The sequence below is a fragment of the Trichechus manatus genome, unplaced genomic scaffold (assembly GCF_000243295.1).
Source record: "Trichechus manatus latirostris isolate Lorelei unplaced genomic scaffold, TriManLat1.0 scaffold00029, whole genome shotgun sequence".
In the NCBI taxonomy this organism is placed as follows: Eukaryota; Metazoa; Chordata; class Mammalia; order Sirenia; family Trichechidae; genus Trichechus; species Trichechus manatus.
This window is the reverse complement of record NW_004443965.1, coordinates 15,712,363-15,737,525: the sequence shown is the minus strand read 5'-3', so window position 1 is coordinate 15,737,525 and position 25,163 is coordinate 15,712,363. Positions and strand designations below refer to the sequence as shown.

Below are 25,163 nucleotides of genomic sequence, written 5' to 3'. Positions count from 1 at the left end.
TAACATTTGTTATATGGGACCACCTTAAATTTAGATTTTTTCATTTTTGTTTTTTTGAGCTAGCAGGAGCTGAAACAAAGAGGTTTATGATAGAGAATACATTTAGATTACATTTAGGAAGTTATATGGATATGCAGGGTTTCATTTGAATACTTTCTCTTTGAGTAGAAATTACTCAGCAATTGAAGCAAACAGTCTGAGAAAAACCAATTTCCTGATAGACTCCACCGCTCTTCTAGGTAAAAAGGGAAATTCCTTATATCTTATTATGTTAAGGAATTGAAATCCTTTCATGTACGATAGAAAAAAAAATGTACACATACTAGATTACTTTCTGTAATTCAGAGTCTTTTTCCAGATAGAGTCTAATTAATTACCTAAGATTAATAGAATGCATCAAGTTTCATAAAATTGCATCAAATTTAGGTGTATGTGTTACAGTGGCTCTGTCTGACCTCTCTTCCTTTGACCTTACGAATGCTACTCAGTAATTTTAAACAAAGGGTAAAAGTAATCTCTTCTCTATTGCTGGCAAGATGAATTACTGTAGATGTGAGGAAAATTCACAACTAAAAATCAACTTTCTTCATCACTCTTGACATTCACAAGTCTTTACTTGGGATCACCTTGAGATGTGACATCAATTCAGTGTAATAAGGAAGGGTCAGTGAAAAGCTAAAACATTCTCAAGAACCCATTATAACACATCTCTGAGGGATTTGTGTCAATGCCATAGCATTTCAAATATAGTACACAAATTCCAGAGTAATGGCTTCATGAAATGGAGACAGTAGGCATCTGTGAGATCTTATGACATAGAAATTGACCTGTTACTGGGTCTCTCTTTTACTCCTTACATGTTTTCCACCTTATCAGCTCGTCAGTCATTCCTGAGAAAGCACTAAATATAATTTGTCTGTTGAGTCTATTGTTATAGTCATTGAGAGTTTGTTTTCATTTGTCTGTGTGTATGTGTGTGTGTGTGTGTGTGTGTGTGTATGTTTTTAATAAGTGATTTTGATGCCTTTAAGGACTTCGGCTTAAGAAAATTTCTTTTTCACATGAAAAAGGATTCAGAATTGGTTCCACAGGATGAGTCTAGAGTTGGTGATGTACAGGTCTGCTTCCTCTAACAGACATTTAGTTCTTTGGGTCTTGTTCATCTATTTAATCTGTCCTAGCAGGTAGCTCAAAGCTCGGTGCATAAAAAGAATTTAATATATAATTATCAAATTAGAAAAACATCTAAACTAAAACCAAACCCATTGCCGTCGAGTTGATTCCAGCTCATAGCAACCCTCTAGGCAGAGTAGAACTGTCTCATAGAGTTTCCAAGGAGTACCTGGTGGATTCAAACTGCCAGCCTTTTGGTTAGCAGCCATAGCTCTTAACCACTACACTACCAGGGTTTCCAGAAAAACATCCATATGTTTCTAATTTGCTATGTAACCGAGACAAGGTTAGCCACTGAGATCTCAAAAATACACTTTTTTTGTTTATCTACATGTATAACCAGAGTTTATCCCTCACCATCATTTAGAATATCAAGCAATGAGAGGAAAAGAGAAATGCAATATAGTACACATGTCGTTATATTCAATTCGGTGTTACCAATTCTGATAGGAGATAGGATAATTGAAATTACTGTTACCCAAACTTCTATATTTAGCCTATAGAATTTTCCTTCTCTACAGACTCTTCACTAGCACTATTCTTTAAATAATTCATTTTAGTTGGTGTTGTTGAGAATATACACAGCAGAACATACACTGTTTCAACAATTTGTACGTGTACAAATCAGTAACATTGATTACATTTGAGTCGTGCACCCTCTTTTTCTGAATTGTTCCTCCCTCATTAACGTAAACTCACTGCCCGCTAAGCTTCCTATCTAATCTTTTGAGTTGCTGTTGTCAATTTGATCCCATATAGATAATTCTTAACAGAGCACAATGCTCCAGGCAGATATTCTTTACTGTTTAAACTAAACTATTGTTTAGTCTTAAGAAGACTTTGGGTGATATTTTGGTTTAAACTATAAAGATTATTTCAGGGCAATAGTTTGGGGGGTTCATTCAGCCTCCACAGATCCAGAAAAGCTGGAGTCCATGGGAATTTGAAATTCTGTTTTACATTTTCCCCCTTTCGATCAGGATTCTTCTATAGACTCTTTGATCAAAATGTTCAGAATTGGTAGCCAGGCCCCATCCAGTTCTTCTTGTCTCATGGTAAAGGAGGCAGTTGTTCATGAAGGCAATTAGCTACACATTCAATTTCCTCCTTCTATTCCTGACTCCCTTTCCTTTGGTGCTACAGTTGAATAGAGACCAGTTGTACCTTGGATGGCCACTAGCAAGGTACTACTCACTAGCATTAACCAGTTTGAGTGTCTGAAAAACAGATCAGGGCTAATCCGTTGTTGTTGTTAGTTACCAGTTCTCACTCCTGGTGACCTCGTGTGTAGAGTAGAACTGATCCGTAGGAGTTTTAAAGGCTGTGACCTTTCAGAAGCAGATTGCCAGGCCTGTCTTTAAAGGCGCCTCTGAGTGAGTACAAAACATCAACCTTTTTGGCTAGTAATCAATTGCTTAACCATTTGCGCCACCCAAACCAAAAACCAAACCCGTTGTTGAGTCAATTCCGACTCATAGCAACCCTATAGGACAGGGTAGAACTGCCACATAGGGTTTCGAAGGAGCCACTGGTGGATTCGAACTGCTGACTTTTTGGTTAACAGCCGTAGCACTTAACCACTGGGCCATCAGGGTTCCTTTCGCCACCCAGGGACTCCTTTTTAAATCTATTAGGCACTAATAATGTGACCTTTAAAAAAATAAATGTTATTTGTTCTGAAGTACAGTAACAAAACTGTACCAGAATTCTTAAACATTCAGTTAAATAATATAAATGTTACATATGAGAACCATTTCTAAATGTAACATCATTATACGTAATTATATATAATGTGGGCTATGAGAACATCTGAAGATGTTTGAAGATATTTGCAGTGGAGCCTTCATAAATAAAAGTGCCTAAAGACTACCCAAGTGTTTCCATTTTCCTCCTAATTTTCTCTCAGACTCCCAAACTTGTATCCTCCTTCTCTCTTCCCACTCCAGTTAATGCCACCAAATGCCCAGTTGCTCAGTTCTAAAATCTAGGAGTTTTCCTTGTGTCTTCTCTTTAAAACATCATTCTACTCAATCTAATTTTTCAGAAAATCCTGGTGGTTCTGTTGCCAAAACACACTTCAGCTCTGCAAACACCTTATCCAAACCACCATTGCATCTTACCTAGTCTGTGCTGGTAGCCTTCTATCTGATTTCCCTGCATCCAGTCTTGTCTGCCTGTAGTCTACTGGCCATGGACCAGCTAGAGGGATCTTTCTAAAAATGTGAATCAAATCGTATCATTCCCCTCTATATAGTAGAGGCTTAATAAATATTTGTTGAATGAATAAGACAGTCAGGCAGAGATGACAGTGAGTGGTGGTGCTGGCTGTGGAAAGATCAATATGGCAGGAAAGGGGAAACCTAAAAGAGGTTCAGGGAGCCCAGATTATAATAAAGCCTCAAGTCATTGTATGAAATGCAAACCTGAGCATGAAAGTCTACTTCTACTCATGGGCCTCCTGAGCACTTTGTAACGTCTTCTTGTTGTTATTAGGTGCCATCCAGGCCATTCTGACTCATAGTGACCCTATGTACAACAGAACGAAACACTACCAGCTCCTGCGCCATCCTCATAATCATTGCTATGTTTGAGCCCATTGTTGCAACCACTGTGTCAGTCCATCTCCTTGAAGGTCTTCCTCTCTTGCACTGACCCTCTGCTTTACCAGACATGATGTCCTTCTCCGGGGACTGGTCCCTCCAGATAACATGCCCAAAGTACGTGAGACGAAGTCTCGCCATCCTTGCTTCTTAGGAGCATTCTGGCTGTATTTCTTCCAAGACAGACTTGTTCATTCTTCTGGCAGCCCATGGTATATTCAGTATTCTTTGCCAGCACCATAGTCAATATTCTTTGCCAACACCGTAATTCAACGGCATCGATTCTTCTTTGGTCTTCCTTATTCCTTGTCCAGCTTTCACATGCATATGAGGTGATTGAAAAATACCATAGCTTGGGTCAGGCGCGCCTTAGTCCTCAAGGTGACAGCTTTGCTTTTTAATACTTTAAAGAGATCTTTTGCAGCAGATTTGCCTCTTCACAGCTTACTCAGGCACAATTTCACTGAAGGCTAACTGAGGTTTTACCTTGGCCACTAGATTCTAAACAGCTGCCCAGGTGTAATTAACATTCTACAGTTTTATCTGGAAAGGAGCCAGTTTCCAAGACAGGTGTCTGAATGAAGGGAAGATTTCTAACTCTCTTCCTGCATCATCTGCCTGGCTCCAGTGCGATAGACCCAAGCTTCTGTGGTGATTTGAACTATCATTTTACAATATTTGCTCGGCTTGAGGTTCCTGTGTTACTATTTGAGTGCCCAGTATATCTGCTGGCATTCGTCTTACAAGGAGATCCTAGATTTGAGTCTGCGAAGTTCCGTCCTAAGGTTTGTAAGCAGTGCCTATGCATTGCCAAGAATCTCCTACAAGGCGATAAGGAACACAGCACTGATTATTATGGTGCATTGTCCCAACTCATTTAAGGGATCATCAAGTAGTGACAACAAGGATTCAAATGGGGGCTTACTCTTTTATCCACCAGGAGTTTCAAATGGCAATTATCATAAATTCTTATATTCCCTCAGTCCTGGTAGAAAATCAGAGCCTCAGAAACTATCATTTTGTGAGCCGACAGCTATTAAAAGCACATTAATAATCTACAGTGAGCATAGCATATGCCTTTTAAGAAGATTTGCAGCTTGCTTCTCTGTGGTGAAGACACAGGACTTCTTCATCCTAATTACAAAACAGTCAAACAATGTAATTAATCTGGAAATCAGTTTCTTAACAATAACTGCCTCTAAAATGAGGCACCCTGTGCAGTGCTGTTAGGTAAAGTATCATTTTGATACACTGCTTACATATTAGCCATGCTAGTTCCCCTGTAGATCATGGAGTTAATTACCTACCTAATGCCTGGCCACCATGAAGGTTTACTTTACCAGGACAGAAACATCAGCCGCGAAACCAGCAATCTATAAAGTGTCCTAGCACTCAAACATACAAGAGCCAGCAATTCCCTGGGAGCACCAGGATTTGAGTTATAAGCAAGTGCTGCACATATGGGCAGAGAATTAACTGGCACCAGTTTTCATCTGAGAGTCTCTCAGGTATTGCTTTGCAGATGGGTGGATGAATCAGAGAGCAGTGCTGTGAAGAGTGAAGGTCATGTATAGGACTCTGATTTCAATCTGTCTTGCTTTCTCATCCTGCAGAAGCACTATGTGTGTGTGTGCGCGCGTGTGTGTGCGCGTGCACGACAGTCAGAATGGCCCCAACTCCTCATCTCTGAGTTAAGACTATATAAGGTGTGCTTTCAAATTTGGTCTGTTCTAAATTAGCAGTATTTTGATCATTGTGTAACAGATTGTGTCACTGTCTTCAGAGACCAGGTTGATAACATAGGAATTGATTTTTATTTCAAGTAAGAACAAAGACTTCAAAGATTGACTTCTACCTATCTAATCTGCTAATCTCATAATTTCTCCCTAAGGAAAATTGAGGAATGTTCTGTAGTACATGACACAAAAATCTACAGAATGCTTATCTAGCCTTTTCCTCTACTTCCACCACCAAGCCACTTTGGTCTCAAAATTCTCGTATCAGTGGGACAGTCATTCTTCCAGTCCACTCACACTGGGAATTTTAGTCACTTTTAGCCTACGTTTTTTTCATCCCTTATTTCTAATCCATCACTGACTATGCTTGGATTGTTCTGTAAATGCCTTTAGGAAGCCTTCTTTAATCTGGTTCCTCCTCTTTCACCACTTCTCTGTTCACCCAATACACTCGTGCCAAGTTGTAACCTCTAGCTTCTCTCCCTTGCTTCTGCTGTTGTTAGTTGCTATCAAGTCGATTCTGATTCCCTTGCTTCTAAACAACTCTTATCGCCTCCCACTAAAAAAACAGTTGCTGTCTAGCCGATCTGACTCTTGGTGACCCCATGTGTGTGAGAGTAGAACTGTGCTGCGTAGCACTTTCAATGGCTGATTTTTCAGAAGCAGATTGCCAGGCCTTTCTTCCAAGGCACCTCTGGGTGGACTGGAACCTCCAATCTTTTGATTAGCAGCCAAGAACATTAACAGTTGCACCACCTAGGGACTCCAAGGCCTCCCACTAGTTAGTACCAATAAACAATTCACAACTCATTGGCTTTGCCAGTCCAAATTCCCTGCTGCCAGAGAGCTTGTCCCCACGTCATTGACCTACTGTGTTTGTGTTATTTTTGACCCTCTTCCTGAAGTCCCCTTCCATTTCTCCCCTTATCTAAAGCCAACTGAACTGTCCTCCAGTTAAGCTAAAAGTCTCTTGTCCTTAAGGATTTATCAGATAGTCTAGCCCACATAGGAGCCCTGGTGGCACAGTGGGTTTAACGTTCAGTTGCTAACCAAAAGCTCGGCAGTTCGACTCCACCAGCCACTCCTTGGGAACACTACGGGGCAGTTCTACTCTGTCCTATAGAGCCGCTATGAGTCGTAATTGACTCAATGACAAGGGGTTTGTTTGGTTAGCTAGCCCACATGACCTCGTTTTTTCCTACATCCCATGGCACTTAGAGCCTTTATGATAATTCATTTTGGTGCTGCAATATAGTCTTTTCTTTCCTCCTTTTTTTGCCCTACAATTTAGCTTTTCAATGTGACATGAAACGAGAAAGATCTGCAATTAGTAAGGTAATAGAGATGACTCTGTACTCTGGAAGTTAAAGACATGGGTATTTGGTTTGGTTTTATAGCAGTGGAAGAATAGATGAGAAGAAAACAAGAAACATTTTCAATTTATAGGCCTGGAGAGGTAGTCCAGGATGGGAAGGCAAGATCTAAAGATAAGAAATGGTTAATGGCAGCCTTGAATTTTTTTTTTTTAAGAACAGAGTTAAATTAACCCCACCTCTGTAACTGTATCTCTGCCCACTCATCCACAGGTGATAGGGTCACCATATATTGTAAGATGTTAGGGACTCCTGGAGACCACTTATCAAAAAATGAAAAAGATTTTGAGTTAATTCTTTGTGTCTCCCTTCTTCAGATCTTTAAAAATATTTAATATAATCTCCCTAATTGTTTGAGTTGATATCATTATAATCCCCAGATATAGTGTTCTTCTTACAAAAAACACAGGGTTTAGAATTTGGTGCCAGTTTTCATCAGACTTATTATTTTATTCCAGGTGGGTAGGGTACCAGGGATTATTCTCAAAACACCTTTCCTTCAAGCAATCAGTTGTTTTGTTGCTTCTAATAATTTACCGGTGCCCGTTGCCATTGAGTCGATTCCGACTCACAGCTACTCTATATGACAGAGTAGAACTGCCCCATAAGGTTTTTAAGGAGCAGCTGGTGGATTTGAACTGCCAACCTTTTGGTTAGCAGCCACAGCTCTTAACCACTGCGCCACCAGGGCTCCAAATTTACTGGTAGTTTGCTGTATATGGGATGTGAGCCAAGTGAGCATTTTCCCCCAAATGAAAATCAAAATCTATACCAAGATGCTGGCATTAGATTATTCCCTTTAGGAAACAAAATGTTTAGCCATCTTGAAATTATCAAGACCTTTGAAAGATGAAGAGTAATGTACAAGCTACAGTGGAGGGGTGGGGATGAAGGCTGTTGAGAGAAGTTGAAAGAACTTAATTTAGCTGTGTAGATAAATGGACAAAAAGAGTCGAGAATTACTGGATGGCAAAAGCAGAATCTGTTTTTCCAGGGGCCCAAGGAACAACAGATGCAAAGGCATGATAAATTTCATTGCAGCAGGGGGAAAAATGCTTCTTGATTCTCTATCCATAAAGAAATGGGCTTCTCAGCGCTTCCCAGTTAACTGGCTTTGATTGTGCTGTCTGTCATAAAGTTAATGGCATCTGTTGAAAACATTACTATAAAATTTGCAACCTTAAGTTAATTGAAAAATTTCAGTAGAAATGTAGCCATTGTGAAAGTCCTCAAGGTAGCGCTAAACTTATCCTCCTTAATGTGTTAGTCTATTCTTTTTGTACCCAGGTAATAAATTGTTTACCTTTACAGCCAGGTACTGGCTTTAAACTGAAGACTTGCATTCCTTACACCTAATTACAGTTGTCACTTTCATTAAGAAACCAGTAATGTGGCATCTGGCTTGCTGTTAAGGATTGGACATACCTTCCTGATTTATTTTTCCATTTTTCAAGAATGCACAGGCTTAGTTTGCAGCCTTTCCCCTCTCCCTATTTAGACCCATTACAGCCCTGTCTTGTCCTCAGACAATTCAGCCAATCTAATTTAAACATGCAGAGGGAAGCAAGGTGGTCTGGAGTGTCCTGAACTTCCCCTTGCCAGCTGCCTGTCAAGCTTTCTCAATGATCAGCAGCAGGTTGAGTGGTCTAATTTAGAAAGTAACAAGGCCCCCCGAGAAGCTGCCCTTTTTATAGCAAGCAGTCAGTGCCCCACAAGCCAAGGAAGGAGACAGCTTCCTGAGCTGCTGTTTGACTGGGGCATAGGGAAAATGCATTCTGCCAGCTTTTGTATGGCTGTGGCTTTTAAAGGCTGCCTGGCCAGTCACAGTCCAGCTGCTTAGGAGCAGAGGGATTGTTGAAGAAAATTCTGTCAAGGGGTAATTCTGCTGGGCCACGCAGAGGACACTGAGATAGATCTGTGTCATTTTAGAAATAGGCCTGAACTGCTTTGTTCTCTCCAGTATTTTATCACTGGTTTTGGCACATTCACCATTAAAATATGTACTTTGGAATAGTAGTATTTTATTTTTGAGAGCTCAGACTTCTATTCAGGTACCTTTAAATAAAAAATACTAAGGCTGCCTCCCTAAAATAGAAAACACCCTGCCTCCCCCCACCCCCACTCCCCCGCCCATTGAATTCATTTGCTTACCCATCCATCCTATTGTTTGAAATGTTAACTTCTGGAAGGTAACAACCAAGACATTTGTATATTCATTATTCTATAGGACTGAAATATTTGGATTATTAAATGCATGGAGAACTGCTGGTTGGTGATGGAAGTGATTATGTTATTCTTATATTGTGTACACTTGGAAAGCTGTGCTGGAATTCAAGTACCCCACAACCTTGTTCCAGATAAAACTGAAACACTGGGCGAGGGCGTATTATGGAAGTATAAAGAAACTTACTACAAAGGAGAAGAAGATTCTTGAAATGGAGAATGATACAAAAACATAATCAAGTTATAAATTTTTCTCCTCTCTTTCTACAGGAAATAGCCCTCAAGATAGTCCAAGAAATTTCTCCCCCAGTGCCTCAGCCCATTTTTCATTTGCACGGAGGTAAGAGCTTCTTGTGAAAGGAATGTAAAGTGTTATGTAGAGAATCCACCACCCCGCTTCTGCTTTATGAGGCCCTGCTCGGTATCACATACAGCTTATATGTGTACAGATATTTTGCCCCCACCATCAGGAGGATAATTAGGACGTGATCTTCAAGGAACTTATTGAGACCTACACCCTGCTTTTCCCCCAGTTCCAGCTTTTATTTTAGTTATTCATTTTAAGCACTGTAAAGAAAATGTGAGAATTAACTGGTCCCACAAAGCCTGTGTTCATCTAATGAATATTAAACCCAATGATGCTGCTATTCCAGGTGAAAAAAATATATAAAAGTTGATAACCAGGAGCCCACATAGTCTTGAAAACACAACTCTTTAAAAAGAAGATGCATTTAATTTAAGTAATAAGAAAAATGCAAATCTCATTACAGCATGCATTTAAATATGACAGATATCATAGTCTCTTAATCCTGCCAGATTTATAGAAATGAAGAGAATCTAATAATTAAGTGGTGATTGGAGGACAGATGAATCTGGTTTCTCTGCTATAAAAATACACAAACCCCAGGCATGTCAATTTTTGACAAATAAACCATAAACCACGACAGAAGATTATCACAGGAGACCTCTAGTTCATTTTGCATATATTTCCAGATGGAACTCCCTCCACACTCTTCAAAAAGTATTAATTTAGATTAGGACATGAGTGATCATCTTTTTAAACTTTTATTCAACTAAATAGAACCCTATGTTAGTTATGAAAACTCAAATTGATATGTGTTAGTTTAACATCAGGGATCTTTCTCTTCCTCTTTAGAGTTGATTTTCATTCAGGAAACATGGAGATTCTACCCATTCCATTCTATTTGGTGTGCATTTCTGAGCCTTTAAGAAACAATGCCATTTTGAGATTCTCACATTCCATTATTTTGTGAATTTAGTTCAGTAGTGCATTGATATCAAAGAAACAATGCTCTGTTTTTGAAATTATTCTTAGGTGAGGGAGTGAAGGTCAAGTTTATTAAATCTTTTCTGATCTTACTTAACCCATGTGATAATACTCTTCCAGGGGACATCCTCTGTGATGTAATAGTCTGTTTACAGATTAGAAAGTATGATGACACACACTCGCTGTCTATATTTTGTAATTCATATTTTAGGGTAAAATTATCAAGTTAATTTGTTAATGTTGAGTTAAAGCAAAAGGATTGCAATGAGCATCAGAGGCAAGTGGATTTTTTTTTTTTTTTTTTTTTTAAGCAAGGAGACATGTTTTCAATGCTAATTGTAATACTGGGATTTACAATTCATTTGATGGTGGAGTTGGTATTTTTTCCTTCATTGTAAGTTATAATAGCCAGATTGATATTGGGATATTTCATTCTCTATTTGTTGTAGACCATATCAATCTATATTTTTGTGAGTAGTATTGAAAGTGATGTTTTACACCAATCTCTTTGTGTCCTATGCTCCCACCAGATGTTTTTCCCTTCTTTTTCATTTAACATAACGTTGAGATTTCCATCTGCAAGGGAAGACTCTTCTCAGAAAAGCCTTGTTGCTTTGGCAAGAATGTAGTGTTTTCTTCAGATAACGTTTTATTGGTCGCTACTGCAAACAAAAGAAAACATCATTAGTAGTATCCAAATTGCAGTTGTGTGATACCTATCTTGAAAAAAGGACATGCTCTCTCTTAAGTGCTGTATATAGCCAATATATATGGTCACTTATGGTGTGCAGTTGTCATGGTAATGAAAATGCAATGGTCCTTTGTGCTCCATTTGAGTAAATAGACATGGACAACTTAGGTAACTTTATGAGACATAAATTATTTCTGGTTCGTGCCTGCACAGCATACTGAGCACACCCTTGTTTAAACATCCTTCTAGTTGTGTGTTTTCCAGGGTAAGCAAATGTGGTTTATGCTTCAGAACTAATAAGAACATGTCTCCTCTTGGAATTGTTCGCTCATCTGAAATATGTTCATTGATACCTGAGGGAAAGGAGAGTTAATGAATCACAAAACAAAGTCATGGTGGGGGAAATTGTGTCCCTCATTCTTTCCAGAGACTGGTTTCTGATAATTGCTATTAAATGGACTGAATAATTCTTTTAAAATCATATCCTTTTCTTACTTTTTTAGAATTGGAGGTGTTTTAAATGTAAAATACAGGAATGATTTTAACTCTTTAATAAGTAGCTAAATAAAATAGAAACAACTTGTGTCCGTTTAATTGATAGTTGAATATGTTTATAAGCATGTTATTATAATTATTTTTTCTTAAATTTCTAACTAGCATTTTACTTGTTTAAAAATCTTTTTAAAGAACATATAACTTCTTACAATTCCTTTTATCTGCCATATTTACATACATCTTATTTTGCTTCTGTTTTTTAAAACATACTTGATTCAATTGTACTCCAATCATGGGCACAGAAATGACAGGTAAATTTTACTAAAATCTTAGCATTGTAATAGTTCTGTGATTGTCCACTTTAGTTTCTCCATTTTGTCTTTGTGGGCCATTCGTAATTATTGGAGCTAACAACCATAGTAGCTTTTATTTTCCCATAAATGTAAATTTAGGCTAAAATGTCAGTTTTTTACACGAATATCTAATTGTAATGTTTCTCCAATTCAAGTGTAATGCTATTCAGTTCACTCCCTTCAACTTATTGTAAATGTGTCCGTGGTAAATTTTGTCCGCTCTTGTCTCTCACTTGGTAAATTAAACATGAATTACAAAAGAAAAATCTACTTGTGTTACTGCATCTAAGAATGTAACATAGCTCTTTTTAAAACGTGTTTTTCTTGTTTTGTCCCTTGGCAAATTTGTGTGTGTGTTTTCACAGTGTCATATGATTTTTAAGGTAGAGTCTTACTTGCAATTGCTAGTAAAGAAATCGCTCTGAAATACTAGAAATTTCAGAAAATGTGCTTTCAGGTGTCCCCTTGTTTTAGCAGCAGTATTGTTTCTACTAACGCATTAACTCTTCGAAGACCCTTGTAATGACCATGATTCATAACCAGAGTTCAACTCAGCAGCTACCCGTCTGAGCTTCATCTGAAAATAACAACAGCTGTCTTCAGGACTGCTGACACTTTGTCTCTAAGACAGGGCAGACAGCTCTACTCTTTGGGTTAGGTTCTATCATAGAAGGGGGATTTTTTATTCTGCCCCCACTGTCACTGGCCAGAGCTGGGCTATAAGCTCATAAGCTCTGCAGGAGACTTTCGACACCACTCTTAGGGAAGCCCGGCCGTGTCAGAAGGCAATAACTCTTAAGGGATTCTAAGCAAAGGCCAGTCACGTTCTTAGCGCGAGAGCTATCTGCCACTTAAAGCTGGAGCCAGCCATGAGACCACTGATCCTTTGTCTCTAGGTGTCACAGGTAGAACTGTTTCCCTGAAAATAATAAGCAGAAAGTCTTGAGGATACAATGGAAGGCCCCACGGGCTGTTGTACTGTGCTGTAGTCCAGGCCCTTCCTGAGAGCAGCGGCCTAAGTTATCGGTTTCCAGATAAGAGTGTAATTCCTCCTCCCTTTCTGTTTTTATTAATTTGAATCTGCTGAGTCTGACAGTTGTAATTATCCCTGGTATTCATTTTGTCAAAGTGTATTAGTGAGAGATCAATAATATGGATCAACCCATTCACTTTCTACTTATTTGGGTGTATTGATTCAGTTTAAATAAAAGTCAACCTGCTGTATAATGTTTGTTTACCCTGACCATGGCTGAGCATTTCCACATCCTCACAGCCTATGTCTGTGTCATTTGTTGGACTAAAAATACTTGCTTTCCCTGGGGTTCCTGTGTAACAGTACTCCAGTGTTAGCCTAAGCTAAACTCACTTTCTCAATAGGACTGATGGACGCCGCTGGTCGCTGGCTTCTCTCCCCTCCTCTGGCTATGGGACAAACACGCCCAGCTCCACGGTTTCTGTAAGTGCCTGACATTTTCTCCTCTCCCTCACCACGACAGAGGTATTATGCAGGCAGTGTTTTCTCTGGATGTTTCCTGGTAGGAAAGAGAAGATAAATTCTGCATGTCTGCCATTCCGAATAGGTTACGCATCAAATGATGTGCTGACAAACATAAAAAGGACATGCTTTCGCTTTGCAAGCTTTTACGCTGCGGTGCATAAATTGAGGAAGTCCCAGGATTGCAAGTTTGGAAGAGATTAGGGGCCTTTGTTTTAATACTGTTTGGTATAGTTTTGGGACAAAACACAATCTGGGTTTATTGCTTTGGTTCCATACCAGTGATATTAGTGCTGAAAATGCCATTAAACTTTGATGGCCGGGGTCTTTTTTCTTACGTGACTTAGATAGAGGGTTTTTTTTTTTTTTTCTCTCTCCTTCAAAGGAAAAAAATGGCAAACCTTAAACTTGTCTGTACCTTCCAGGTAAGAACTTTCTTTTAGGGGGAGATTAAAAGAACTACTGTTAGAAGAAAGTTAAGATAAATGAAGAGACAAAATGAAACCATGAAAATAGGATATAGGAAGAAGGATGCTCTTGCCCCAAACTATAACATTTCAACAAGAGGCCTGGCAATTACCGGAAACAATTCAGTTGGCTAAATAAATGCTTTCTCAGTTTAAATTTGTGATATTGTGGAATTGGATAGCTGTCTCTGCAAAGCTTTAGAAACCAGGTGGTCATTTAAAAGGCTCAGTATGCTGTAGGTGTTCAATAAATACCTAGTGAGATGGTCTGGTTGCTCTTATACCATGGCAGGGATGGAGACCTGATGACTTTAGAGCCTGTTCGTTCATTCCCTTCTCCATTTTGCCACAATCTGTGGTTTATTGTTTAGAGCTATCCATCTATTGTATTTTCTACAGCACCCAGCACTGTGCCAAACACATCCATTCAGCCACTTAATAATACTTGAATCGACAAGAAACTACATATAAACAAATAAGCTCTAACTGTACTGCCACTGCTTTACATTTTGTGTTCCCAAAATTCCAGGTGTAATATAGTGTGGGTTTTCTAGAGTGCCTTTAAAACCTTCTTGTTAAAATCTGTTGATTTATTTTTTTCCATTTCCTTATAATATTTTATTGAGGTAGGTCATTTATTTTCCTATCCATTACCTCATTTTGTCGTGGTAATTTATTGTCCATTTAGATCTGACAACCTTGAGTAGTTTTAGTGTCATGTCAGCCTCACGTCTGGAAAAGGATGTTTAGAAGTCCTGAATGGCATCGGTGGAAAAAAATGTCAATAAATAGTAATGAAGTCTTCCTAGGTTATTGTGGCAGTAACCACCATTGGTTATTGGTGCATTTTTTAGATTTTGAAACTATGGAAAACCTAGTGTGAGAATAAATGTTGGAATTGATTGACAAACAAAATAACAAGTAAATTTCTAAGTTTTAAATACTGTTCTTCCCCAGACCCATGAGAGTCTCTTAGTAGAATCAAGCCAAGAATAAACAGAATGCTTGGCTGTTTGTTCTGTGGCTTTCCATACATATTCTCATTTAATTCTCCCCACGCCGGAAATTTGAATTCATGTCTCCTGACCCCAAATTCCTTTTTCTTTCACCTGTATGACCTTGCATTGCTCTTCAGGCAAGTGTATTGTAGTTTTGATAGAGATATCTCTTTCATGAGAAAAATAGGGAAAATAAGGATCTTTCTTCTTCCCATCTCTAGTAAATCATGCAGTTTTTAAAAGTGAATCTATAAAAGAAGGATGACCTATATAAAATCAAACCCCATTTGGTACAAATAATTTTTAAAAATAATAATTTTTTACAAACATTTACGTTGTGCTAAGCATTAGTCTAACTATGTTAAATGCACTGACTCATTTAATCCTAAAAATGTACCCTATAAGGTAGTTGCTGCTGTTTTCCTCATTTTATGGATCAGAAATCTGATAAGGCACAACCAACCCCCTTGTTTATCAATAAGAATATAGTAAGTAGCCTATACCCCAGTCTCTTGTCTCTTTTTAAGGAATTTACATGTATCTTTTAAAACAAACCCTGTAATTAAAAGTCCTGACCCGGCTATCTGGCATAATGGAATCGTTGCTGCCTCTGACTTCCAGATGTGCCTGAAGGAACCTCCTGAGATGATTTTTAGTCAAACACATATTCTATATTTCTAATGGCTTCTGACCAGGGACAAGAAAGCTTTTGTCTTAAGTGCTTATTTTATTCAAGAAGGTGGTATCAGATAACAGTTGATCTCAATATTCCCTTTTTTGGTTTAGAATGAAATTTTAGCCTTTAACATGGCTTTTTTCTCGAAGATGTCAGGAACTGTTTAATTTGTGGACTGAAGATGCTATTATGCAAAAATTCAGTTATTGATTGTTGATGAGAATGATGAGTGAAAACTAGAAAAGCTACTTCCCATTTTCTTCAGTTTCTTTGTCTTCTTATCCTTTAAATATCAGAGCAAAAGTTGTGCAAAACTGCTGAGTAGTTGCATTTTCATTTTTTCTAAATATAATCTGAATCACTCTTAGATTCTCATTTCACTAGGTTAATCAATCAGAAATGTTTTATTTTTTAAAATAAAAATGTAGAACGTATACAAATAAAATTACAAGCACTTTGAAAATATAATTTAAACTTTACAGACCATTATGTTGTTAGTTGAACTCCAGAACTGCTTGTGCTGAAATGTGAACAGTATTCATGTCTTTATCCTTTGGACATTATGGAAACAGCAGAATTGGCAAGTGTTAAAAATACTATATTCTGAAATTGGAACCCTCCCAGAGAATATTTAGTATTGCAACTTCTTTTAACTTCAAATTTTGCAGCTAAAATTAATTTGTGGAACTATTCCAAGATAACATTCAAATCACAATTTTTAATTTTAAAAAAAGTTCATAAAGAATTACAGCAGTAGAGGACATTCCCCTATATATTTCTTACCAGATAAATTATTTTCTGCTAAGGGAAAGGATGGAAATAAGAATATAAATACCCATAAATATGAGATATGAGTATACCATATTAGTAGTAAAAATAACAAATAGAAACTTCTACATGTGTGTTAATATTACCCTTTGCAAAATGATTATCTTGAGAGACTAAATGCTTGTTTGAATGATATCATTACTCTGAACTTTTTTTTCTTGGAACTCTTCTAATTGCCTTGGGAACTGGCAGCACAGTTTTGTATAAATCTTCATTCTTTGGAAGTCAGTTTGATTCATGGTATAATCAAAAGTCATATGCAAACTAGTTGGGTGATAAAACTCACTTGAAGAACGTACTCTATATGTATATATAGTCAGTAAAAACTGCTAAAAGGCCGGAACCTGTGTAAGGCAGAAACCTGTCAGAGAAGGAAAACTCAAATATTTTCCACTAATAGAGAGTAAGAGAAAAGTGGTAAGACTGCACCCCGTCAAATGTGGAAAACTTGGGAGACCCAGAAAATCAAGGCAATCCCGTCAAGTTCTGGCTCTCTGAGGTTTCACTGTATATATGTGTGTGAATGTGTGTATGTGTGTATAAATGAGACTCAACTTGTGCAACTCGCAAACTGATTCTTGAAACTTTTCTAAAATTGGTATTTCAAGGATGTTTTACCAGTAGAAGTATTCTTTCAATAATGCATGAGGTCTTGGGGACAGCACATACATTCCTCTGTTGTCCTGACATCCTCTTCACCAGCTTCTGAAGTTCTCCTCTGAGTGCCTGGTGAAGATGTTGGCCTCTGACCTTGTAATTCTGTGCTGTTCAACATTGGCACCACTTTTTTGGGCCCCATTTGGTACATTTTGAATCACCGGCAGGCCATTTTGCTGGCCTCCAGTTGTTCCCAGTGACATAGACTAATCTGGTGTCCCTTGGGGTTTCCTGTCATCCTATTCCCATTTATACCTTACTTGTTCCAACTGAGATGAAAGGGGGCTCTCTCCTCAGAGAAGCTCTTCGGCTGCTAGTTTCCCTAGTTCTGTTAAGGTTATAGCACTTGCTTGCACCACTACATCTTTTAGTTTATCATGTTCTTCAGGAAACGTGGGGTTACATTCCTTATGGAGTTAAGTTAGATAATTAAAATAAGTGATCAGAAAATTTTCTTCTTAGATTTAACAGATGATAATATTTTGTTATATTTGCTTCAGTTATTTTTTAAAATAATTTTTTAAAAAGAAATACAATGTTAAAGATACAGCTAAAGCCCCTCTCCACCCAGTCCCTTTCACACTCTCACTCACAAAGAGAACCACTTTTCCAATGTCACTTGGTATTGTTCCCATGCAAGTTACAGGTCCATAATCTCTCATCTGAAACCCTTGAGCCTAGTTGTGTTTTGAAATTTATTTTCAGGTTTTAAAAAGGTAACAAGATCCGTGTGCTGTACATAACAGTCCAGCAGCAAGTAGGCCAGCAGCTTATAATCAAATATATTAATATTTCTCCAGCAACCTGAATGAACATTCACACTAAGTAGATTAAATACTTTAACCCTTTCGTTACTACTTTTTTTCTCCTCTTTTTTTTTTTTTTTTGATGGCATGTGTTTTCAGTATTGGAATGCATACTTACTAATTGGGTGTTTTTAGTTGGTTGTATGGATTTTGAGAAATATCATCTAATAATACAAGCCACCAATGAGGCGAGTAGCACTCTGGTGCCACCGATCTGTGGTATTACAATATACCATTGAGAGCTAGATAAGTAATTTATTGCGGGTGCCTTTCCATTAGGTTGAAGCTCTGGCGACGCAGTGGTTAAGAGCTTGGCTCCTAACCAAAAGGTCTGCTAACCAAAAGGTTGGCAGTTTGAATCCACCAGCTGCTCCTTGGAAACCCTGTGGGGCAGTTCTACTCTGTCCTGTAGGGTTGCTATGAGTCACAATCGACTTGACGGCAACAGTTTTGGTTTGGGTTTTTTTCATTAGGTTACCTGGGGAACCTCTGGTTTTCCAAGTATGACACAGAAAAACCAAAACAAACCCATAAGGGGTCCCTAACTGTCACACAGGAAAGCCATATTATGCTTGCAAGCCTTACCTCTTCTTAGAAATAAAGGAAAAAACGGCAAACGTTTACAAAACTAACACATCCAGGAAGCATCACCTAATAGAATGCTCAACCTGCACAACAATGAGGCTCCAACTCTGGTCTGCTGAGCTTCATGCATTTCAGAATGGACCCACCTTGACACGAAATGCATTAGAACCAGAATAACACCTTACCTCTGAGGTCCAGAGACCTAAAAAGTGGCTGGCACACCATTTATGCCAATGGTAATGAAAGAGTTTTAAATACCATAGCTTTCCATCAGTTCAATTGATGTTTTGCCACCAAAAGAGTTTACTGTAAACTTATGAACAAACTTACAAGTTTTATAGCTCTGAGTTTTGTAATCTTGGGTAAGAATTATGGGCATTTATTTTCCTTTGAGACGTATGTACGGATTCTTAATTCTGTTTTTCTAGTTGGTAATTTCCTTCTCTCTGCTTTATCACCACTACTTCTTTTCCTGTTTATATTGATGATTGTATTATTCTTTCCTTGATTTCTTGAGTTGACTGCTTAGTTCATATATTTTATTTCCGTTCTTCCTAGTGAAAGTCCTTGAGAATGTGGCTGTACTTTCTAAATAGCGCTTTGGTTGTATCTCATAAGTCTTTCCAGGAATGTGTTCTCATTTTTATGGTTTATAAGATAATCTCATTACATTCTAAAATTCCCCTTTTTGTCTCTGTATGTACTCAGTCAGGTGTTTTATACTTTCCGTGTCATAGGGAGATTTTTAAGCTCTAGTCATTAATTCCTAGCGTTGCTGCATTGTGGCACTTCAGTATTTATGAAGTGTGCTTGTAATGTAATGACCTTTTTTTTTAAAATTAAGAAAAGCCTACTAGAGCTTACATTTTCAAATGAGTGCTATATTTCTAAATGTGCTTATTCTAACTATGTTTCGATTACTCAAAAATTTCTCAGTCTCTTTTAATAGAACTGTGAGTTTATATCCCACAAAAAATCAAAAAGTTTCTTTGCTTTATAGTTCTGTGTTTTAGATTGATGAAAAGCAGTGCTATTTAAACTTTCCCCATTTGTACCTTATCTTTCCTATGTGTCAAGTGAACATTTTCAAAAAGCAAATATATACACTAGGGATAAAAAAAAACTCCCTCCACTGCAGCTGTTCAAAAAAAGTGATATCTCAGCCAAAAAAACAAAGACAAAAAATTCCAAATTTTGGAAACAATGGCATTATTAAAAAAGTATTTTCTTGATTTCTTCTCCTTTTTGCTGACAACACATATTGATGGTGATTCCATCAAAAGGACAGCATGCATTATAAAGAAAGGTCTTGTTACCGTATGATCACACATCATATGATTTTTTTTATTTTACCAAAAAGTCACAGTTTGCATACTCAGATGCAAACTAACGTATGATTTAATGCACCTGAATTCTCACCCCAGCAGTCACTTTATTGATTTGGCTCTGACTGGGTACAATCCATTTTCTGAGCCTTGGTTTCTCCAGAAAAGAAGATGTCATTTGGAAAACTGTCTTATAGACAAATGAGAAGAAATATGGAAAACATTTTGACCTCTCAGAGAGAGCATTGGGGTGTACATTTAGGCAGTAGCCATTGTAATTATAATATGAAAGGAAACAATATAAAACAATATAAAATGGTGGAATCACTCTAGTTTAGCGCTTTGATTAATTTCTTTTCAAGACAGTCATATAACTTCAGTTTGGTTTGTTGTAGTCATCCTGTTCCTCCCAGGAGAAGCTGCATCAGTTACCATATCAACCCACACCAGATGAATTACACTTTTTATCGAAACATTTTTGTACCACCGAAAGCATTGCCACTGAAAACAGATGCAGGAACACGCCAATGCGCCCCCGTTCCCGAAGTCTGAGGTATGTAGACCTGATCACAAACTGTTATGTAGTTGCTTTGTCTATTTTCACTGATTTTGAGGGAATAATTTTGGCCCTCTAATTCATGTATCCACCACATGTCTGTCAGTTTGTCGTATGTGTTGCTATGATACTGGAAGCTTTGCCACCAGTATTTTAAATACCAGCAGGATCACCCTTGGTGGACAGGTTTCAGTGGGGCTTCCAGACTAAGAGAGACTAGAAGAACGACCTGGCAGTCTACTTCTGAAAAAAATGGCCAATAAAAACCTTATGAATAGCAGCAGAACATTGTCTGATATAGTGCAAGAAAATGAGTCCCTCAGGTTGGAAGGCACTCAAAATACACTTGGGAATAGCTGCCTCCTCAAAATAGAGTCAACCTTAACAACATGGATGGAGTCAAGTTTTCAGGACCTTCAAGAAGAGGGTCAGTGAAAAAGAGGAAGACCTTCAATGAGATGGATTGACACACTGGCTGCAACAGTGGGCTCAATCATAACAATGACTGTGAAGATGGTGGAGGACCGGGCAGTGTCTCGTTCTTTTGTACATAGGGTCACTGTGAGTCAGAACCGACTGCACGGTACCTAACAACAACAATTCATGTATGGTGGGAGAAAGATGTGGCAGTCTGCTTCCATAAAGATTGCAGCCTTGGAAACCCTATGGGGCAGTTCTATTCTGTCCTATAGGTCACTGTGAGTCAAAATTGACTAGCCAGCAATGGGTAATTCATGTATGTGTTGTTAATTGATCTGTTAACTGCTATAAATATAGTATGATTTTTTTCCATTTACATGTTATTGTTAATTACCATAGAAAAACATCTCTTCTTTTTTTTTCTTTTAAATCATCACAGTTTGCTAATTACTGTAGTAACAGCATTCATGTTGGCCTTAAGGGGCCACCTATAAAAATTCTAGCCATTGGAAATTTCAAGGCAATCTAATTATGGTGAAGAGTAGTTAATATTCTTATTTATGTTAAGAGAGAGAAGCTTGGTGGAAAAGGAAGGACAGCAAAAATAGGAGTACTTTTTCAGGTTCTACATTATAAAAGTCCACCCAGATCTTTTATTCTTTCTTTTAACCATAAGTCTTATTTTCTCCAGAATTATGAACAAGTTTTTAGGTATTTATGTTCCCTGAATATTGTGGATGCCAAATGTAGCCCATTTGACCTTGAGTAGGGCTAGTTTTGCTTTGATCTTGTTTCAAATAATACTCAGGAGGTGACTCTAGAGATTTGTGTTCAGGATTTTTATTAGGGACTGCTTTTGGGATCGACAGCTGTGGAAGGAAGGGAGGAAGCAGGAATGGGCAGAGAGAGAAGTTGAGCTGCAACACAGGCCCAACAGCCTCACCTGACCCCACGGGGATCTAGGTCTCAGGAGCCTATGACCCATCATAGTTGTCCCTCTGGGCTGAAATGGCCTGGCCTTTATATCCCCGCCTCAGTCATTGGGTCCATCATTGGATGTGAGCACCCTGGGAAGGACCTGACTTTGGGAAAAGTGGCTTATTTTAGCCAAGGCAATCCTTCAAAAGGCTGAAAGCTGAAGGCATCTGCCAATAGCATTGGGCTGCAGATCCTTCTTGAAGGGGGATTAGGGCGGTGCATCTCTTTGTCCGCCACAGTATGGATCTTGATGCTGTAAAAATGGGGCACTTGGGTATATTAAGGTTTTGTGTGTTAGGTGTTCAGATGAGTATCAGAGTTTACTGAGGGGGGTGTTTTTGTTTGTTTTGTTTTAGATTCTTTTGAGCTATGGAATAAAAGATCAATTTTACAACTTCATCTAGAGGCACTGTGTTTTACTACACAGGTCTCCTTTTGGGTTTTATGAAAAGAGTTCCTTCAGGCCATATCCTCCCAGGAATACATAATATTCACACTGAAGTTGCACAACTATATACTAGTAGGAACAGATACATACCTACTATTGAGTAAATAAATAAAAACCCACAATGGTTGTATGCTTGTGTCGTATTATATATAATGCCTACCTCAGCATCCCAAACAAATACAGACTAGAAAATGGATTTCAATTATGACATTTGTGCCATGGAAAACATTTAAACCACTTCAGTGGTATGTGGCAGAGAACAGGTGTATGATAAAAGGGTGAAATTATACTGTTAAATGTGTCCAAGATGTTGGTGTTTGCATTAATGCTTGTAACTACCTATTTTGTTTTATACTGGAATTCATTAATTGGTTTCCAGAACTACACAAACTCATACTAAATGCAGAATAAAATCTCAGTTTAAGAACATCTTCTGCACCAGTTTTGTATTGCATCTATAATTATTTTGTGGCATTCTGCTTCTTGAACTTTCTTTTTGAATCCTATTCAGGTGTCTCTGTGTTTGTGGGTAAGTTATGTGTACACGTATACTAACAACTGATTTTATACTTTATTACCCAATACACTTTTTCTTATGAAGGTTGCATAGTACTTTTGATACACCTGATTATTGATAAATAAAAAGCTTGTTTTCATTCCATGCTGTGACAAGTTTAAAAGGGCAATTTGCTTTACTTGCAGCCCCGGACGTTCTCCCGCCTGCTGTGACCATGAAATAATTATGATGAACCATGTCTACAAAGAAAGGTTCCCAAAGGTAATGAATTGAATTGAAGATGCCTCACATCGAAAGGAACAGACAACATAGGTTTGGAGCCTGTAAGGTGGTTTTGTTATGGGAAGTAATGGTCCAACGTGGTAATAACTGGCATAAAACAGCATTGGAGCCTTATTAGAAAGATAAAATCACTGAAGTTTTTAAGCTAAAAACTGCAGCAACCTAGCCATTCTCTGTGTGCTGAACTGGCTCTCACGTGAACCCTGCTGGTTGTGTGCCACACACTGGGTGGCCTGGTGAGGTACTCCATAGAGGATCTACTTTGATAGGCCTCTGAACCATTCGTGCTCCTTGTAACCTTTTCTGGGCCTGCTGCTGTATGGTCAAGCAGGGGCCATTTTCTCCCTCAGAACCCTGTATTTTGGTGTGTCATGAGTTTTTTTTTTTTTACCTCCTTTTCCTTTTGTGTAACTTCCCATCTCTTTAGCCATCACATTTCTAACTAATTATTTATTACCTAAGAAGTGAAGGTACGGTTGCAATGTTCCCCAGTTAGACTGTTAAAAGGAAGTTGAATTGAACTGGAGAGGAATTTGTGAAAGGGTAGTGCCAGGCCTCCGGCTGCGAGGAGCTGCTGTCTGATTGTCCCCATCGCCTGACGTCCACATCTTCCCTATCAAAGTGTCTCTGCACATTTGGGGGAAGACAATCCCCCCAGCTGTTCCTGTTCCCCCCACCCCCACCCTTTGTGCCCTAGGCAAGAGAACAAAAGGAAATCTTTGGTTTCATAAATCAGGAGTAGAGTACTTATTATTTTTAATGAACCCAACATTGATGTCATTGATTAAAGCCGTTTTAGCTATTTATCACATGTCACTTGTTCACCAGGGACACAGATACTGACTAACCTAGTTAATGCTGGTTAGGGTTTTGGGGGGGTGGGCAGGAGGAGGGAGGAAGAGGGAATCTCCCTGCATACGTAATTAATGTAAGCGAGGAGTGATGATTAGGCAATAGGTGATTACTAAGAATGAAATGAAAGTAGAAAAGAGAATTTTAGATTTATTTTGCCAAGGGAATCCCCTTGGCTTTTATACATGATAGAGCTTCCCCCCTAGAACTAGTCTTTTTGACTATCTTATTGATTTAATTTTCATTTTATTGTGGCAAAATATATATAACAAAAAGTTTGCCATTTTAACCATTTTTAAGTGTGCAATTACATTCACCATGTTGTGCAAACATCACCAGTATCCATTTCCAAAAGTTTTACATCACTCCAAACAGAAACTCAGTACTGTTTCAGCAATAACTCCATTCCCTCCTCCCTAACCACTATGACAAACTTTTGTCTAAATGCATTTGCCTTTTCTTGATATTTCATATAATTGGGATCATACAATATTTGCCCTTTTGTGTCTGACTTATTTTAATCAGCACAATGTGTTCAAGGTTCATCTATGTTGTAGTATGTATCAGAACTTTGTTCTCTTTATGGCTAAATAATAGTACAATATGTACATATATACATACGTACATATATATGTATATATATGTACATATATATAATTCCATATATATATATACACTGGAATTCATTAATTGGTTTCCAGAACTACACAAACTCATACTAAATGCAGAATAAAATCTCAATTTAAGAACATCTTCTGCACCGGTTTTGTACTGCATCTATAATTATTTTGTGGCATTCTGCTTCTTGAACTTTCTTTTTGAATCCTATTCAGGTGTCTCTGTGTTTGTGGGTAAGTTATGTGTACACGTATACTAACAACTGATTTTATACTTTATTACCCAATACACTTTTTCTTATGAAGGTTGCATAGTACTTTTGATACACCTGATTATTGATAAATAAAAAGCTTGTTTTCATTCCATGCTGTGACAAGTTTAAAAGGGCAATTTGGACGTTACATATGTACATATATATATATCATGTTTTATTTGTCCATTCATCTGTTGATGGGCACTTGGGTTGTTTCCACCTGTTGGCTATTGTGAATAATACTGCAGTGGACGTTGGTGTACAGGTGTCTGTTTGAGTCCCTGTTCTCGAGTCTCTTGGGTATATAACTAGTATTGGAATTACTGGGTCATATGGTACTTCTAGGAGCCCTGGTGGTGTAGTGGTTAAGAGCTCAGCTACTAACCAAAAGGTCGGCAGTTGGAATCCACCATCTGCTCCTTGGAAAACCTATGGAGCAGTTCTACTCTGTCCTATAGGATCGCAAGGAA

General features: G+C 38.1%; 1 protein-coding gene across 5 annotated transcripts in view; it reads left to right on the top strand.

Moving 5' to 3' along the window:
• MAST4 (microtubule associated serine/threonine kinase family member 4) overlaps positions 1-25,163 on the top strand; it is a 755,237-nt gene that overhangs the window by 656,204 nt on the left and 73,870 nt on the right. For 4 of the 5 annotated variants that reach the window (XM_023729575.1, XM_004374531.1, XM_012554987.2 and 1 more), the window contains 4 exons: positions 9,376-9,445; positions 13,310-13,388; positions 20,165-20,322; positions 22,874-22,949. In XM_023729575.1, coding sequence (XP_023585343.1) covers positions 9,376-9,445; positions 13,310-13,388; positions 20,165-20,322; positions 22,874-22,949 — 383 coding nt within the window. Of the gene's footprint in view, positions 1-9,375; positions 9,446-11,881; positions 11,891-13,309; positions 13,389-20,164; positions 20,323-22,873; positions 22,950-25,163 lie in introns of all 5 variants that reach the window. The other variant, XM_012554988.1, reaches the window with a different exon arrangement.